General features: G+C 45.2%; 1 protein-coding gene across 1 annotated transcript in view; it reads left to right on the top strand.

Moving 5' to 3' along the window:
- AATF (apoptosis antagonizing transcription factor) overlaps positions 1-14,847 on the top strand; it is a gene marked incomplete at its 5' end in the record, with an annotated part of 117,019 nt that overhangs the window by 5,170 nt on the left and 97,002 nt on the right. Inside the window, 2 exons of the mRNA XM_081346588.1 lie at positions 1,671-1,853; positions 10,636-11,058. Coding sequence (XP_081202714.1) covers positions 1,671-1,853; positions 10,636-11,058 — 606 coding nt within the window. The remainder of the gene's footprint in view (positions 1-1,670; positions 1,854-10,635; positions 11,059-14,847) is intronic.

The following is a 14,847-nucleotide window of genomic DNA, read 5'->3' as shown; positions in this document are numbered from 1 at the left end:
GAGATGGGTGGCAAAGCAAATTTAATAGTTTAATATATATATATATATATATATATATATATATATATATATATATATATATATATATATATATATATATATATATATATATATATATATATATATATATATATATATATATATATTTATTTATTTATTTATTTATTTATTTATTTATTTATTTATTGTATTTATATACCGCCCTTTCCCGAAGGACTCAGGGCGGTTTACAGGGTGATTAAAACAAAAAATACAAAAGTTAAAAACAATTTAAAAAAATTATATCAATCCCTGAACAAATAAAAACCCCAATTAAAATTAAAATTCTCAGCCTGGGCCAGAGAACTCGAAGAGCCAGGTTTTCAGGTCCCGGCGGAATGAACGGAGGTCGGGGGCAAATTGTGATATGAGTTCACAAGTCCATGATTTGCTTAGTAAAAGTAATTAGCTGGGTTTGTGTAACATACTATATACAAGGCACAGAGTTTAGAATAGAATAGAATAGAATAGAATAGAATAGAATAGAATAGAATAGAATAGAATAGAATAGAATAGAATAATGGAGTGGAGTGGAACGGAACAGAACAGAACAGAATAGAATAATAACTTTATTGTCACTTTGAATGTACACTAATCGGCATACCTTAAAATGAAATTTCATTGCATACAGCTCTCAAGGGGTCACCACTTACAATATACACTACATAAATACGACATAAATAAATAAATAAATACAGAATTATGCCTTGAGTTCATTCAGCATGCCTGGTAAACTGTGGTTGATGAGTTCAAGGATCTCCAAACTTGGCAATCTGAAGAGTTATGGACTGGAATTCTCCAGCCAGCAATGTTGGCTGGTTGAGGAATTCTGGAGGTTGAAGTTCATAAGTCTTCCAGTTGTCAAGTTTGGAGACCTCTTGATTAGTTTGAGGCTTGATTGCTACCTTTGTAGACCACACTCAGCTTGATAACAACTAACCTATTTTCTGGATTTATAAGGTAATTTATGACTTACGACCACAATAACGGCCCAAATTTTTTATGGCTAAGTGAAAAATTGATTAAGTGAATTTTGTCCCAGTTTATGACCTTTTGTGCCACAATTGTTAAGTGAATCACTGCAGTTAAGTTAGTGGACACGGTTGTTAAGTGAATCTGGCTTCCCGTTGACTTTGCTTCCAAGAAGGTCACAAAAAGTGACCATCACGTGACCCCGGGACTCTGCAACAGTCATAAATAATGAGTCATTTGCCCAGCATCCGCATTTTGATCACGTGACCATGGGGATGCTGCAACAGTCGTGTGAAAAACGGTCAAAAAACCCTCTTTTCAGTGCCGTTGTAACTTTGAACGGTCACTCAATGAACTGTTGTAAGTCGAGGATTATCTGTATTGCAGAATAAAGTAACCAGAAGGGGTGTGAAGCTCAGCCAAATTTATGAACCTATGGCAGGGGTCTTCAAACCTGGCCCTTTTATGACTTGTGGACTTCAACTCCCAGAATTCCTGAGCCAGCGTGCCTGGCTGAGGAATCCTGGGAGTTGAAGTCCACAAGTCATAAAAGGGCCAGGTTTGAAGACCCCTGACCTATGGTGTCATGCTACAAGCGTCTGTTGAGAAAGGATGAAATGGAACCCAAAATAACCACCTCTTGGTTTTCCTTTGTACAGCTACCGCAGCCAAAGTGATTGACAGGTTTGACGAAGGAAACCTTGATGAAGATGTCCTTTCTGTTGGTCAAATACGGAAAGGAATTGCCTCTCAGCTTTTGGATGCTGATAAGCGGTACCAGGGGAAGGCCACATCCCGCAAAGCCTTGGAAGAAGAGTTGTGGGGGTCAGCTGAGGTGCCAGGTGAGTTGTTTTCTGGTTTTATTTTCTAGCCAAAGTGCTGTGGTTTTGACAGCCAATGGCCAGGTTGCAACTATCTTGCGAAATTGTGGTACCTCGGTACTCATCGTGAATTGGTTCCAGGAGCTGCGATGAGTACCAAATACATTTTTCCCATAAGGCAGAGCTCCCCAGCCTTTCCGGGTTGGCGGCCTGGAGGGAAAGGGAGGATCAGGGCAATGTACATGCGCTTGTGCAAAACGGGTGTGCACACAGCGGTGGCGCTAGCACTCGTGCGCATGCACCAGTGGACCGCGTGAACCCATGACCGCGCTAGTGACAGTGCTGGTGCATGCGCAGACAGGCCACTAGCGCCCACGCACATGCACAAGGGCCACTAGCACCCGTACACATGCACAAACGGGCCGCTAGCACCTGATGGCAGCCCAACACGCATGCACAAATGGGGCAGTACTGCAAGTGGGGAGGATGCGCGCACATGTGCGTGCACTTGCCAGCCATTCCCGTAGCCCGGTGGTCAGCAGGCCACAGACTGGTACCAGGCCATGGCCCACAAGTTGGGACCCCCCTGCCACAAGGAATACTAGGAGTCAAAAGGCAGCCAACCCTGACAACTTCTAGTTTGCACTTTTGAGTACCAAACAAATGGTGACGATGAGTTACCAGGACAAAATGTTTGCCTCAAAATGCACTGAGTGCCAAATTCGATGCATTTCAAAGTACTTGAGTATCAAGGTGCCACTGTATTCATGCTGTCCTGGCCCCCCAAAATGTCAGGAATTTCTGTTGCATAAAGGAGCATGCAAGAAAATGATCCAGGATTATTATTATTTTTAAGAAAAATCACAATAGCTAAAGCAACCTTAGTTTATTGCTTTCAGAAAGTTTGTTAAAAGTTTCCTTGGGTGTGCTTTATATCCATACTGGTGAGGGAGAAGCAACCTGACGGAGGGGTAGTAGTTGGAAATTGCTGTACAGGTGGTCCTCGACTTAACAACTAAAATATCTGTTATTGAGCAAGGCAGTTGTTAAGTTGTTTATGACCCCTTTTTTGCCACAATTATGAAGTAAACCATGCAGTTGTTAAGCAAATCTGGCTTTCCTCATTGACTTTGCTTGTCGGAGGTCGTCTGGGAAGGTTACAAGTGGTGAACGCATGACCCCTGTGTAGTACATTCTTATTCAGAGGGTCTTATGCAGGGGTCATGTGATCACGGTGATCACACGACCCCATTCTTATGCAGAATGTCCTATGCAGCATGCTCACAAGATTTGGGATCTGCAAATCATAATTATATGAGCGTGAAGGTTCGTTCTCCACGCTTGTGGGTCGGTTTCCGAACGTTTCATTTACCAGGCTAGGTAACATCTTCAGCGGAGTTTAGGGCAGGGGTCTTCAAACTTGGCCCTTTTATGACTTGTGGACTTCAACTCCCCAAACTCCTCAGCCAAGCACGCTGGCTGAGGAATTCTGGGAGTTGAAGTCCACAAGTCAAAAAAGAGCCAAGTTTGAAGACCCCTGGTTTAGGGGTTGTCAGAACCAGTGTTCTTCTGTTTATAAGGGCTTCAGGTGTGGGTGCGTTGAGTGAGGGTCTTGTGATGGGTCAGGTGTGAGACATTAGTGAGTCTTGTGATAGGTCTTGTGGGAAGGTTACATCAGGTCAGGGTCATTGGGAGGCGAACTGCTGGTGGGGGTGGGCTTGGTGTGCGTTGGTTGAGTGTCGGTGCCGTCTCTGGCTGGCGGTGCTGTGAGCCTGATTTGGATTCTGAGGGGTTCATAGGCTGGTTGTAGGTCAGTGTTTCTGCTGATGGAATCGCGTGTGGAGTGCCAGGCTTCAATGAATTCACAAGCATGGCGGGTGGTCGCGTGGCCGGTGATTAATTTAGCGTTGCTCCAATCGAACTGATGCTGTTTGGTGTCGATGTGGGTAGAGATCCTAAGTATATACCGGTTGCCAAGTGCCCGAATTTTAGATCCTATGACCATGAGGATGCTGCAGTGGTCGTGAACAGGAAAAACAAGTCACAAGTCACTTTTTCCAGTGCTGTTGTTACTTCAGACGGCTACTAAACAAATGATTGTACCTCGAGGACCAGTTGTAAATTTCCGAAGCCACTTCTGAATCTGTATCTGGTTGTTCTGCATGTGAAAATGCTCCAGCCTCTCTTGCCTGGGCAACAGAGCTTGAGTATCTCTGTCAAAGTCATCTTTCTTGCTCTCTACAAACGCTGAGAGGAAATAAATTCTCCTCAGTGCTGCACTCCGCAGCCAGGAGCTGCTGCATCGTAAGCATTAATTGGGTGGCCTCAGTTCAGTGATGAAAGAGGTTTGACACAACGGCTTGGCTCACGGTTAAAAACTTTTCTTTGCCAGGAAGAATGAAGTGCAGGTGGCCCTCGACTTACGACCCAACTGATCCCAAAATTTCTGTCGCTAAGCTAAGACACTTGTTAATTTTACGGCCCTTTTTGACACGTTTGTTAAGCAAGTCACTGCAGTTGTTAAATTAGTAACACGGTTGTTAAGTAATATAATAACAATAACAATAACAATAACAATAACAATAACAATAATAATAATAATAATAATAATAATAAAGTTGGAAGGGACCTTGGAGGTCATCTACTCCAACCCCCTGCTCAGGCAGGAAGCCCTATACCATTTCAGACAAATGGCTGTCCAGACTCTTCTTAAAAACTTCCAGTGTTGGAGCATTCACCGCTTCTGCATACCAGTGTCCCAATATCTCAGGTATAGGGTTTGATAGGTAGACAAAAATGCCAAATCCAGTCTGAACATCTGGCTGATCGTGTGATGATCAATAATAAAGTTGGAAGGGACCTTGGAGGTCATCTAGTCCAACCCCCTGCTCAGGCAGGAAGCCCTATACCATTTCAGACAAATGGCTGTCCAGTCTCTTCTTAAAAACTTCCAGTGTTGGAGCATTCACCAGTTCTGGAGGCAGGTTGTTCCACTTGATAATTGTTCCGACTGTCAGGAAGTTTTTCCTTAGTTCCAGGTTGCTTCTCTCCTTGATTATTTTCCATCCGTTGCTTCTTGTCCTGCCTTCAGGCGCTTTGAAGAATTGCTTGACTCCCTCTTCTTTGGGGAAGCCCCTGAGATACTGGAAGACTGCCATCATGTCCCCCCTCATCCTTCTCTTCATTAAACTAGACCAGGGGTAGGCAACCTCGGCTCTTTTATGACTCGTGGACTTCAACTCCCAGAATTCCTGAGTCAGAATTTTGGGAGTTGAAGTCCACGAGTCATAAAAGAGCCGAGGTTGCCTACCCCTGAACTAGACATTCCCAATTCCAGCAGCTGTTCCTCATATGTTTTAGTGAATCTGGCTTCCCCATTGAGTTTAGCAAGAACACTTATATACACGCTTCATAGTGCTTTACAGCTCTCTCCAAGCAGTTTAAAGAGTCCCCAACGATACCTCATTTTACCGACTTTGGAAGGGTGGAAGGCTGAGTCAACCTTGAGCCATTGAGACTCGAATTGCCAAAAGTGATCACGTGACCTCGGGAGAGTGCAATTGTCATAAATATGAATCGGTTGCCAAGCCTCTGAATTTTGATCACGTGACCATGGGGATGCTGCAACGGTCGTATATGTGAAAAACAGTTAGAAGTCACTTTTTTCCCCAGTGCTGTTGTAACTTTGATCACAGAATAAATCGTTGTAAGTCTGGGACCAAAAGGAACAATAGAGGAAGGTCCACGGGAGAGGGAGGTTAAAGGTGCATTAAGAAAAGCGTCTGACAGCGCTGTGAAACAATACCCCAACTGAGGAACCACTAAGAACACTCCCGCCAGTGCTGGCAGAGCAACGCACTTGTACAGGGTTGTAGTCCTCGACTTACGACCACAAGTGAGCCAAAACATTTCCTTGCTAAGTGAGACATTTGTTAAGTCAGTTTTGCCCCATTATGCAATCTTTCTTGCCAGAGCGGTTAAGTGAATCACTGCAGTTGTTAAGTTAGCAATATGGTTGTTAAGTGAACTTGGCTTCCCCATTGGTTTGTCAGAATGTCGAAAAAAGGGATCACGTGACCCGGGGACAATGCAACCATGATAAGTATCTGCCAGTTGCCAAGGGTCCGAATTCTTATCACGTGGCCCTGAGGATGCTGCATGTGTGGAAAACAGTCATAAATCCGGTGGCGTAACTTTGAACGTTCACTAAACAAACTGTTGTAAATTGAGGACTACTTATAACAAGGTAAGGTAAAAGTTCCCCCCGCACATGAGTGCTCATCTCCGTTTCAAAGCCGAAGAGCCAGCGTTTGTCCGAGGACGTCATGTGGCCGGCATGACTAGACGCCAAAGGCGCACGGAACGCTGTTACCTTCCCACCGTAGTGGTCCCTATTTTTCTACTTGCATTTTTACGTGTTTTCGAACTGCTAGGTTGGCAGAAGCTGGGACGAGTAACAGGCGCTCACTCTGTTACGCGGCACTTGGGATTCGACCCGCCAAACTGCCGACCTTCTGATCGACAAGCTCAGCGTCCTAACCCACTGAGCCACCGTGTCCCTAATAACAAGCTATTCATACGTAAATGACCTGAGTACACCAGCCAGCAACTCCTGTTTAAGAGGACCTTGGTTGGTCCGACTGGGGGAATTTTTCTCTTTCAGAGCTAGGAGATTAGTGCCAGGCTGAGCGAAGGATGAGTGGCATTGTTGGCTGGCATCTGCAGGGATTAAATTTATTCTCTTCACTCCTGTCAGCTTTTGGATTCCTGCCAGTAACATTGGCCAGAGAAAATCCATGTTTGGCCGCACTTGACCTCTGGATGCTAAATGTTGGGAGTCCAATAGGGAACAGGAGGTGTACCCCATTTGTGTCCGGCTGGCTGGCAACTGGCACCAATCCTTTCACAGCTGAAGTTTGTTCAGGATTGTTATGAACAGCAGGCAGCGTGAAATGATAACTCGTTCTACCCCGTCTGGCTGCTCTGTGTGTTTAAAGTGAGGCAGGGAAATGTCTTAGAGTCCTCCATTACGATTCTCTCCTTAAATATTCAGGTTTAAAACAGTGTTTATCTTCCCAAGCTCTTTAATTTGAAAAATGTCTTCACTTGCTGCACGCCTTTCCTTCCTGCCTCATTTTATTAATGGCCTGACTTTTATGATATATTTGAGTTATTCCTTCGATGTCGTAATATCTGTGGCATAACGGATGGTATGCAAACACTTTAAATAATAAAAGGATAACAGAGGCCTGTTTCTTATTGACATAAATTGACCATGTTATGATGTGAAGCAATAGCAGAGAGATTCTCTCTCTTGCCCTATTCTTTGATCAGTCACACCACGCGGGCTGTCTTGAATACAAATTACAAAGTTCCCTCTTCTTTCCAGGGTATAGATTTTATTACGTCTGGTGCCCTGCCAGAAGTTAACAGATTAAAAATCAAAGTTTAAATCTGTAGAGTCTATACAGCTAGTCCTCGCCTTACAACAGTTCATTTACTGACCATCCAAAGCTACAACTGCACTGAAAAAAGTGACTTACGAACATTTTTTCACACTTATGACCGTTGCAGCATCCCCTGGTCGAGTGATTTACATTCGGATGTTTGACAACTGCTTCATATTTATGACGGTTGCAGTGCCCCGGGTTCACGTGATCTCCTTTTGCAACCTTCTGACAAGCTAAGTCAATGGGGAAGCCAGATTCACCTAAGAACCGCTGAAGAATGGCAGTGATTCACTTAACAAATGTGGCAAGAAAAGTCATAAAATGGGACAAAACTCACTTAACAAGTTTCTCACTTAGCAACATAAATTCTGGGCTCAATTGTGGTCATACGTTGAGGACTAGCTGTATAGATTTTCCTTAAAAATTACAAGGAACCGTCGAGTTACAATGTAATGGAGCCTGCCCATTATGGTCTTAAGTCGTGACGGTCGTAAAGTAGATGACCCATGTGACCAGCCTGATTTTATATCCTTTTTTTGTGGTAGTCATTAAGGGAACATGGCAGTCACTAAGTGAACCAATGGTAGGCTTTGGGCTGCTTTTGCTAAAAACCAGAAATAAAAGCCATTGTAAAATGCAGTCACATGACCGCGGGAGGCTACAAACTGGCATAATGAGGCCTGGATGACAAGTCCTTGAAGTCTGGTCACGTGACCAGGAGGTGATGGCTTTTGGAATTTTGGACCTGGATTGTAAGTATCCCCAGGAAGGTCCACTGTAATTTGAATGGTTGCTAAGTGACCAGTCATAAGTCAAGGACTATTTATTTAGGAGCTTTTCAGCCAAGTCCTTGGGTATTTTAATTGCCACATTGAGGTAGGTGGGTGCTTCTAGCAGAAGAGCATAGCTATTGACCGAAGATTGGTACACTTGTCAGCGCAATGGCTCAGTGGGTAAACATGCTGAACCTGTCAGATGGAAAGCTGGCAGCCTGGGTTTGAGACCCAAGCACCATGCGATAGGGCGAATCCAATGATGGGATTCCGCCGGTTCGCATCGGTTCGGTAGAACCGGTAGCTAAATTTTGTTGAGTTTGGAGAACCGGCTGAACCTGTGCTGCTTCTGAAAGTCCGTTCTAGGCCTCGGAGGCCTGGAGGAAGTCTCCCAGGCCTAGAACGGCCCACCGGAAGTATATGGATGTCACTTCCGGAAGTCCATTCTAGGACTGGTGGAGGCCTCCCAAGCCTAGAACGGCCTGCCCCAAGTGCATTGATGTCACTTCCGGAAGTGCGTTCTAGGCCTCGAGGGCCTGGAGGAGGCCTCCCAGGCCTAGAACAGCCCACAGGAAGTGCATGGATGTCACTTCCGGAAGTCCATTCTAGGCCTCGGCGGCCCAGGCCTGCATCCACGCAGAGAACCAGATGTTCAGGTATTTGAATCCCACCACTGGGTGAACCCCTGTGCTCACCTCAGCTCCTGCCAACCTAGCACTTTGAAAGCATGAAAATGCGAGTAGATAAATAGGTACCACTCCAGTGGTAAAGTTAACAGCGTTCTGTGCACCTTTGGCGCATAGCCATGCTGGCCACATGACCACGGCAATGTCTTTGGACAATGCTGGCTCCCTTAACTAAGAAATGGAAATGAGCAGTGCCCCCTAGAGTTGGACACGACTGGACAGGGGAAATCTTTATCAGTGGGGAAGCCTGCTATCAGAAGGAACAGGATCCACGTGAGACTGGTGGGAAAGAAATTGGCAGCCCATTTTTTATACTGACGGATCTCACCGGAACTATATCTTTCTCATGTACAAGACCTCCTCCTCCTCTCTTTATAAAGACGTGGGTAAGGGAACGTGATCACCTTGCAATGCTCCCCCTTTATCTCATTATTTAATGGGAAAGGCTGTCAGCTAATCAATGGGTCTGATAATCAGTCCAGCTCCAGCTGTGGATAAGTGTGAGATTGAGATTTTAATCGGCTGGAGATTTTCCAGCTGTCCCTTTGGGCCAAAAACCACGAGGTTGGCATTCCACATGCCTCGTAATGTGGAAAATGCAAGAAGTGGTGCTTTGGGGAAAGAGATGTGTAGAATGTGCATATAATTTCTGTGATTTTAATAGCCCCAAATTTCCAGATGGTATTAAGATGTGTGATGCATTAGGTTTATTGAGATTTCTGCGCTCTGTTGACATTGTAAGGGAAGAAACATCTATAGCTTTTGAGATAGGGGGTTAGGGCAATTTTACAAAAAATGTTAGATATGCAGGTAAGAATCTGCTGGGAGATTTCAGTTGGGGAATCCTGGTTGTTGTTATCTTTATTTGCATATGATCCTGGAGTTGAGGTGTAAAATACTCACCTGTTCTTCGTACAGATAGTCCTTGACTTACAACCTTTTGAAAAGGTTGTGTGGGCTAAGCCTTTTTCAGCAAAGCTTATCTCCTTGTAGTAACCTTTCCTGGGTTCAGAAGCCTTTTTTGTGTTTTAATATACAGGTAGCCTTTGACTTAACAACAGTTTACTTAGTGTCCGTTCTAAGTTACAGCGGCGCTGAAAAAAAGTGACGTACAACTATTTTTCAGACTTACGACATTGCAGCCTCCCCATAATTATATGATCAAAATCCGGGTGCTTGGCAACTGACTCATATTTATGACCGTTGCGGCATCCCAGGCTCACGTGATCCCCTTTTGCAAACTTCTGACAAGCAAAGTCAATGGGGGAAGCCAGATTCAGTTCACAACCATGCGACTAACTCAACAACTGCAATGATACACTTAACCAGTGTGGCAAGACAGGTTGTAAAATGGGCTAAAATTCACTTGACAAACGTCTCACTTAGCAACATAAATTTGGGGCTCAGTTGTGGTCATACATCAAGGATTATCCGTACAAGTGTGTACGCATTTATTCACTCAACTCATGAAATGTTAGGGGGGGAAAAAAGCCTGTTGGTGTCACTAGAATCTTTATAAAGGGCATCTAATCTCTTTGGAGATTAGACAATTGGGGAGCTAGTTCATCCTGCAACTCAGCGTGTAGGTTATAAAATAAAGAAAAGAGCTATCAATACTCTGACGTGTTACTTTCTGGCTTCTTAAAAAATCGTATTCTTGGTCGAGAATTACCTTGCAGGTTACGAGTACCGTAGTTGCAACCAGTGCTTTTTTTGTAAAAGAAAAAGGTGCTGGAACTCACACATGTCATACAACCCGCCTTGCCTACCCTACAAGGTTCCATCCCAAAAAGGTGCCGGAACTCCGTTCTGAGCGTTCTATGAGAAAAAAAGCCCTGGTTGCAACTATAAGTCCACCTTCCACCCATCTTAACTTGTGTTTTCTAATTGATAGATAAAGAAACATCAGGTGAGGAGACAGATGATGGTGATCTTGACTGCGAAATCCTGGCTGAAGATGAGAGTCCAGAATCAGAGGAGGAAGAGGAAGAGGAGGAAAAGGCAGCCAGTGATGCTGAAGAAGAGAGAAAGTTGTCCAACCAGCTGAAAAAACCAGCCTTCAGTTTCCAGGCCATTGATGATTTTGAGGAATTTGCCGAAGGGATGGATGACCTTGGAAGCGAGGAAGAAGAAGAAGAGGAAGGCGGCTCAGGAGAAGACCAGGAAGGGGAAAGTGACTCGCAGGGAAGCGCGAAGGAGGGTGACGAGGAAATGGAAGAGGTCGACAGGGATCCAGAAGTTGGAATCCTCCTGACTCACTCGCAAGGCAAAGCAGCTGAAGAGGTGGCCAAAGGAAAAGCCGTGAAGAACCAAATAGGTGAGTAGGAGGGTCTCTTGTTTTTAGGTGAGGTCTTCGTGGTCTCCTGGGTTGAGAGTCAATAGAGACCCCTTTTCAAGGTAGCAGGGACCTTGTTTTGGTGATGGGACATGTACTTTATGTTAATAATAATAATAATGATAATTAATAATAATAATAATAATAATAATAATAATAATAATAATAATAATAATAGGTAAAGGTTCCCCCGCACATGCGGGCTAGTCGTTTCCGACTCTAGGGGCCGGTGCTCATCTCCATTTCAAAGCCGAAGAGTCAGTGCTTGTCCAAGAACGTCTCCGTGGTCATGTGGCCGGCATGACTAGACGCCAAAGGCGCACGGAACGCTGTTACCTTCCCACCGGAGTGGTCCCTATTTTTCTATTTGCGTTTTTACGTGCTTTCGAACTGCTAGGTTGGCAGAAGCTGGGACGAGTAACAGGCGCTCACTCTGCTACGCGGCACTCGGGATTCGACCCGCCAAACTGCCGACCTTCTGATCGACAAGCTCAGCGTCCTAACCCACTGAGCCATCGCATCCCTTATAATAATAGACATTGACAAATTGACTAATGGCGAATTTGTCAATAATAATAACAGACATTGACAAATTCGCCATTAGTCAGTTGCAAAAGGCGGCCTTACTAGGAACTGCTTCCATCCTGCGACGAGATCTGTAACACCATCAAACATCCACATCTGCCTATCCCAGGTCCTTGGGAAGGACTTGATAGGTAGACAAAAATGCCAAATCCAGTCTGAACATCTGGCTGACTGTGCGATGATCAATAATGATGATGATAATTTGGAAGGGACCTTGGAGGTCATCTAGTCCAACCCCCTGCTCAGGCAGGAAATCCCATACCATTTTAGACAAATGGCTGTCCAGTCTCCTCTTAAAAAGTCCTAGTGTTGGAGCATTGACTGCTTCTGGAGGCAGGTTGTTCTACTGGTTCACAGGTCTGCAACCCGCGGCTCTGGAGCCGCATGCGGCTCTTTCAGCTGTCTCCTGTGGCTCCCAGTCCTCTGCCGTGTGCAGTCCAAAAACAAAAGTGGGACTAAAAAGGTTCAACCAATCAATTCAAATATGCAGGGTAGGTGCATATCTCGCCTTGTCTCCACTCTTCAGTCAAGCCCTGTTCTGCACATACACGCATGTACGCGCATGCGCACATGTTTTTTGCGGCTCCCAGTTTTTCCTTTTGTGAGAGAACCGGTTCCGAGTGGCTTTTTCACTGTTTCAGGTTGCTGACCCCTGCACTGGTTAATTGTTCTAACTGTCAGGAAGTTTCTTCTTAGTTGCTTCTCTCCTTGATGAGTTTCCATCCGTGGCTTCTTGTCCTGCCTTCAGGCGCTTTGGAGAATAGCTTGACTCCCTCTTCTTTGGGGCAGCCCCTGAGATATTGGAACTCTGCTATCATGTCCCTCCCTCGTCCTTCTCTTCATTAAACAAGACATACCCAATTCCAGCAAATTTTCCTAGTATGTTTTAGCCTCCAGTGCCCTGATCATCTTTGTTGCTCTTCTCTGTACTCTTTCTAGATCATATACAGGAAGTCCTTGACTTAAAACAATTCATTTGGTCCAATATGGGTTGGTCACCAGGACCAGAGATTTAGTCCTGCAAGCTTTTGGATGTGTGCTGGAGCCCATCCTCGGAGAACTTCTCTCATGCAGAATGTATGCGCTCTCACGCACACATTCTGGTGAGAGAGAAGTTCCCTGAGGACGGGCTCCAGCACGTGTCCGAAATCTCGGAAAACTAAATCTCTGGTCCCGGTGATCAAACCAGATTGGATCCTGCAACATTATCCTGGGCTGGGACACATCTATTCACCTACATTCATGAGTTCATTTAGTGGCTATTCTAATTTTTTAACTTTTTAAGCATGATTTGTTCAACTGTTTTTGTGAGATTTCAAGCCCTGATATTTTAGTTGAATACTTAATTTAAAATAAATAAATAAAATAAATTGAATTCTTGTTCAGCTGGACTACAGATGTCATATTGTGCCGAACTGTTGAAACCAAGATGATACATTTCAGGTTGGGCCAACAATATTTATTTCTTTTCAAAGGCTTTAATATAAAGGGCTGCCTAAAAATATTTTTTCTTCTGTCCAGAAATGCCCGATTCTTGCAGACTATCTGGACGAGCCCCTGCAGTTTTCTTGGCGAGGTTTTTCAGAAATGGTGTCAGAGTTGGTTGAATGTCTTGGTTCCAACTAATGAAACCACATAAAGCAGAACTCTGAGGCTTGAACTTTCCTCAAAGCACATGTTTATTGGATACATTATATCGGCACAGACAAAAGTGAAACCAACTCTGAAATTTCCGTAGAGCAGGGATCTCCAACCTATGGGCCGCGGTCCGATGAAATGGCTGGCCAGGGTGCACACACTTGGGCATGCATCCCCCCCACGCGCTAGCGCCTACGGCCCTGTTGGCACATGCACGTGGGCATAAATGGGAACACTAGCGGGGGGCGTGCGCACCTCTTTTGTGCATCCATGAACGGGTGCCTAGCCGCCATGGGGCTTGCGCAGCCGTTCACACATGCGCATGGTGCCAGCGCATGCCGCATGCACTTACGCGGCCGCTGGTACTACACCAGTGGGCGTGGCCCCGTTTGCATGTGTGCACATGCGCGCACACGCAGTAATTTGGAAGCTGCCCTCCCCAGCGGGCCACAAGCCGGGAAGGGTTGAAGAACTCTGCCCTAGATATTCAAAGTAACTATAAGTAACACTCCCCTCCCCTCTACTATTCTATAAATCATGCTACCCAGTGAAAGCAATTGGCAGGCTTCTCAAATCCTCTTCGCTCCTCCTTCCTGCCCCTGCGGGAATGTCCTTGGCTCCCACGGGACGGCTCGGCGCTTTCTCTAGCGATACAAATAGCAATAGTTCTTCCCCTCCCCCCTTCTCCCCTCATCTATGTGGCAACTCAGAATGGAAAAAATGGATTCAGCCAGGTTTGTTTCAGATGAGCCTGGGTGACAAATGGTTTGCCACAGCTCTCTTCCTAGGGCTGAGAGAGTGACTGGCCCAAAGTTTTTCCCCTGCAGGATTAGTACTCATAATATCTAAGGGAACACCTGCTGCCAGCATCAATTTCCCATCGTCCTGTGCGCTCCCACAGGGAGGGCTTTCTTAGGGTACCGCCGGTCAAGGAATGCCGGCGGGTTATTCCCAGGGGAAGGGCGTTCTCTGTGGGCGCGCCGGCCCTTTGGAACCAACTTCTCACGGAGCTTAGGACTGCCCCCGACCTTCGCTCATTTCGCAGGGACTTGAAAACCTGGTTTTTTGAGCTGTCTGGCCCAGACTGAGGGGTTTTAATTATTTATTAATGGGGTTTTAGTTTAAATTCAGGGACTTAATTTAATCTTAGTTTTAATCGATTTTAACTTTGTATGTTATGTATTTTTAATTTTTCCCTGTAAACCGCCCTGAGTCCTACGGGAATAGGGCGGTATACAAATTTAAATAATAAATAAATAATCTTAACACCTATTTTAGTTTTAAAGATACCTCCTAGAGTTCTGTTTCTGGGGCACTCTCGTCCCGTAAAATGTATTCATGTAAGAATACAGCTGCTCCTCGAGTTACGGCCGTAATGGATTTTTCCTGATTTTTACGAACCATTTTTTGCCAGGGTCGTTAAGCAAACGGCAGGGTCATTAAGCAAACCAGTGGTTTGTCTGGGGATGGCACGTCTGGCCAAAAACCAGAAGTAGCTCCTGCATTTTTGGCAAAACCGTTATAAAACAGAGTCACATGACCGTGGGA

Source organism: Vipera berus (assembly GCF_964194415.1).
Source record: "Vipera berus genome assembly, chromosome: 1".
Taxonomy (NCBI): domain Eukaryota; kingdom Metazoa; phylum Chordata; class Lepidosauria; order Squamata; family Viperidae; genus Vipera; species Vipera berus.
Note: the sequence above shows the minus strand (reverse complement) of the source record. Positions and strands in the feature narration are given on the sequence as shown.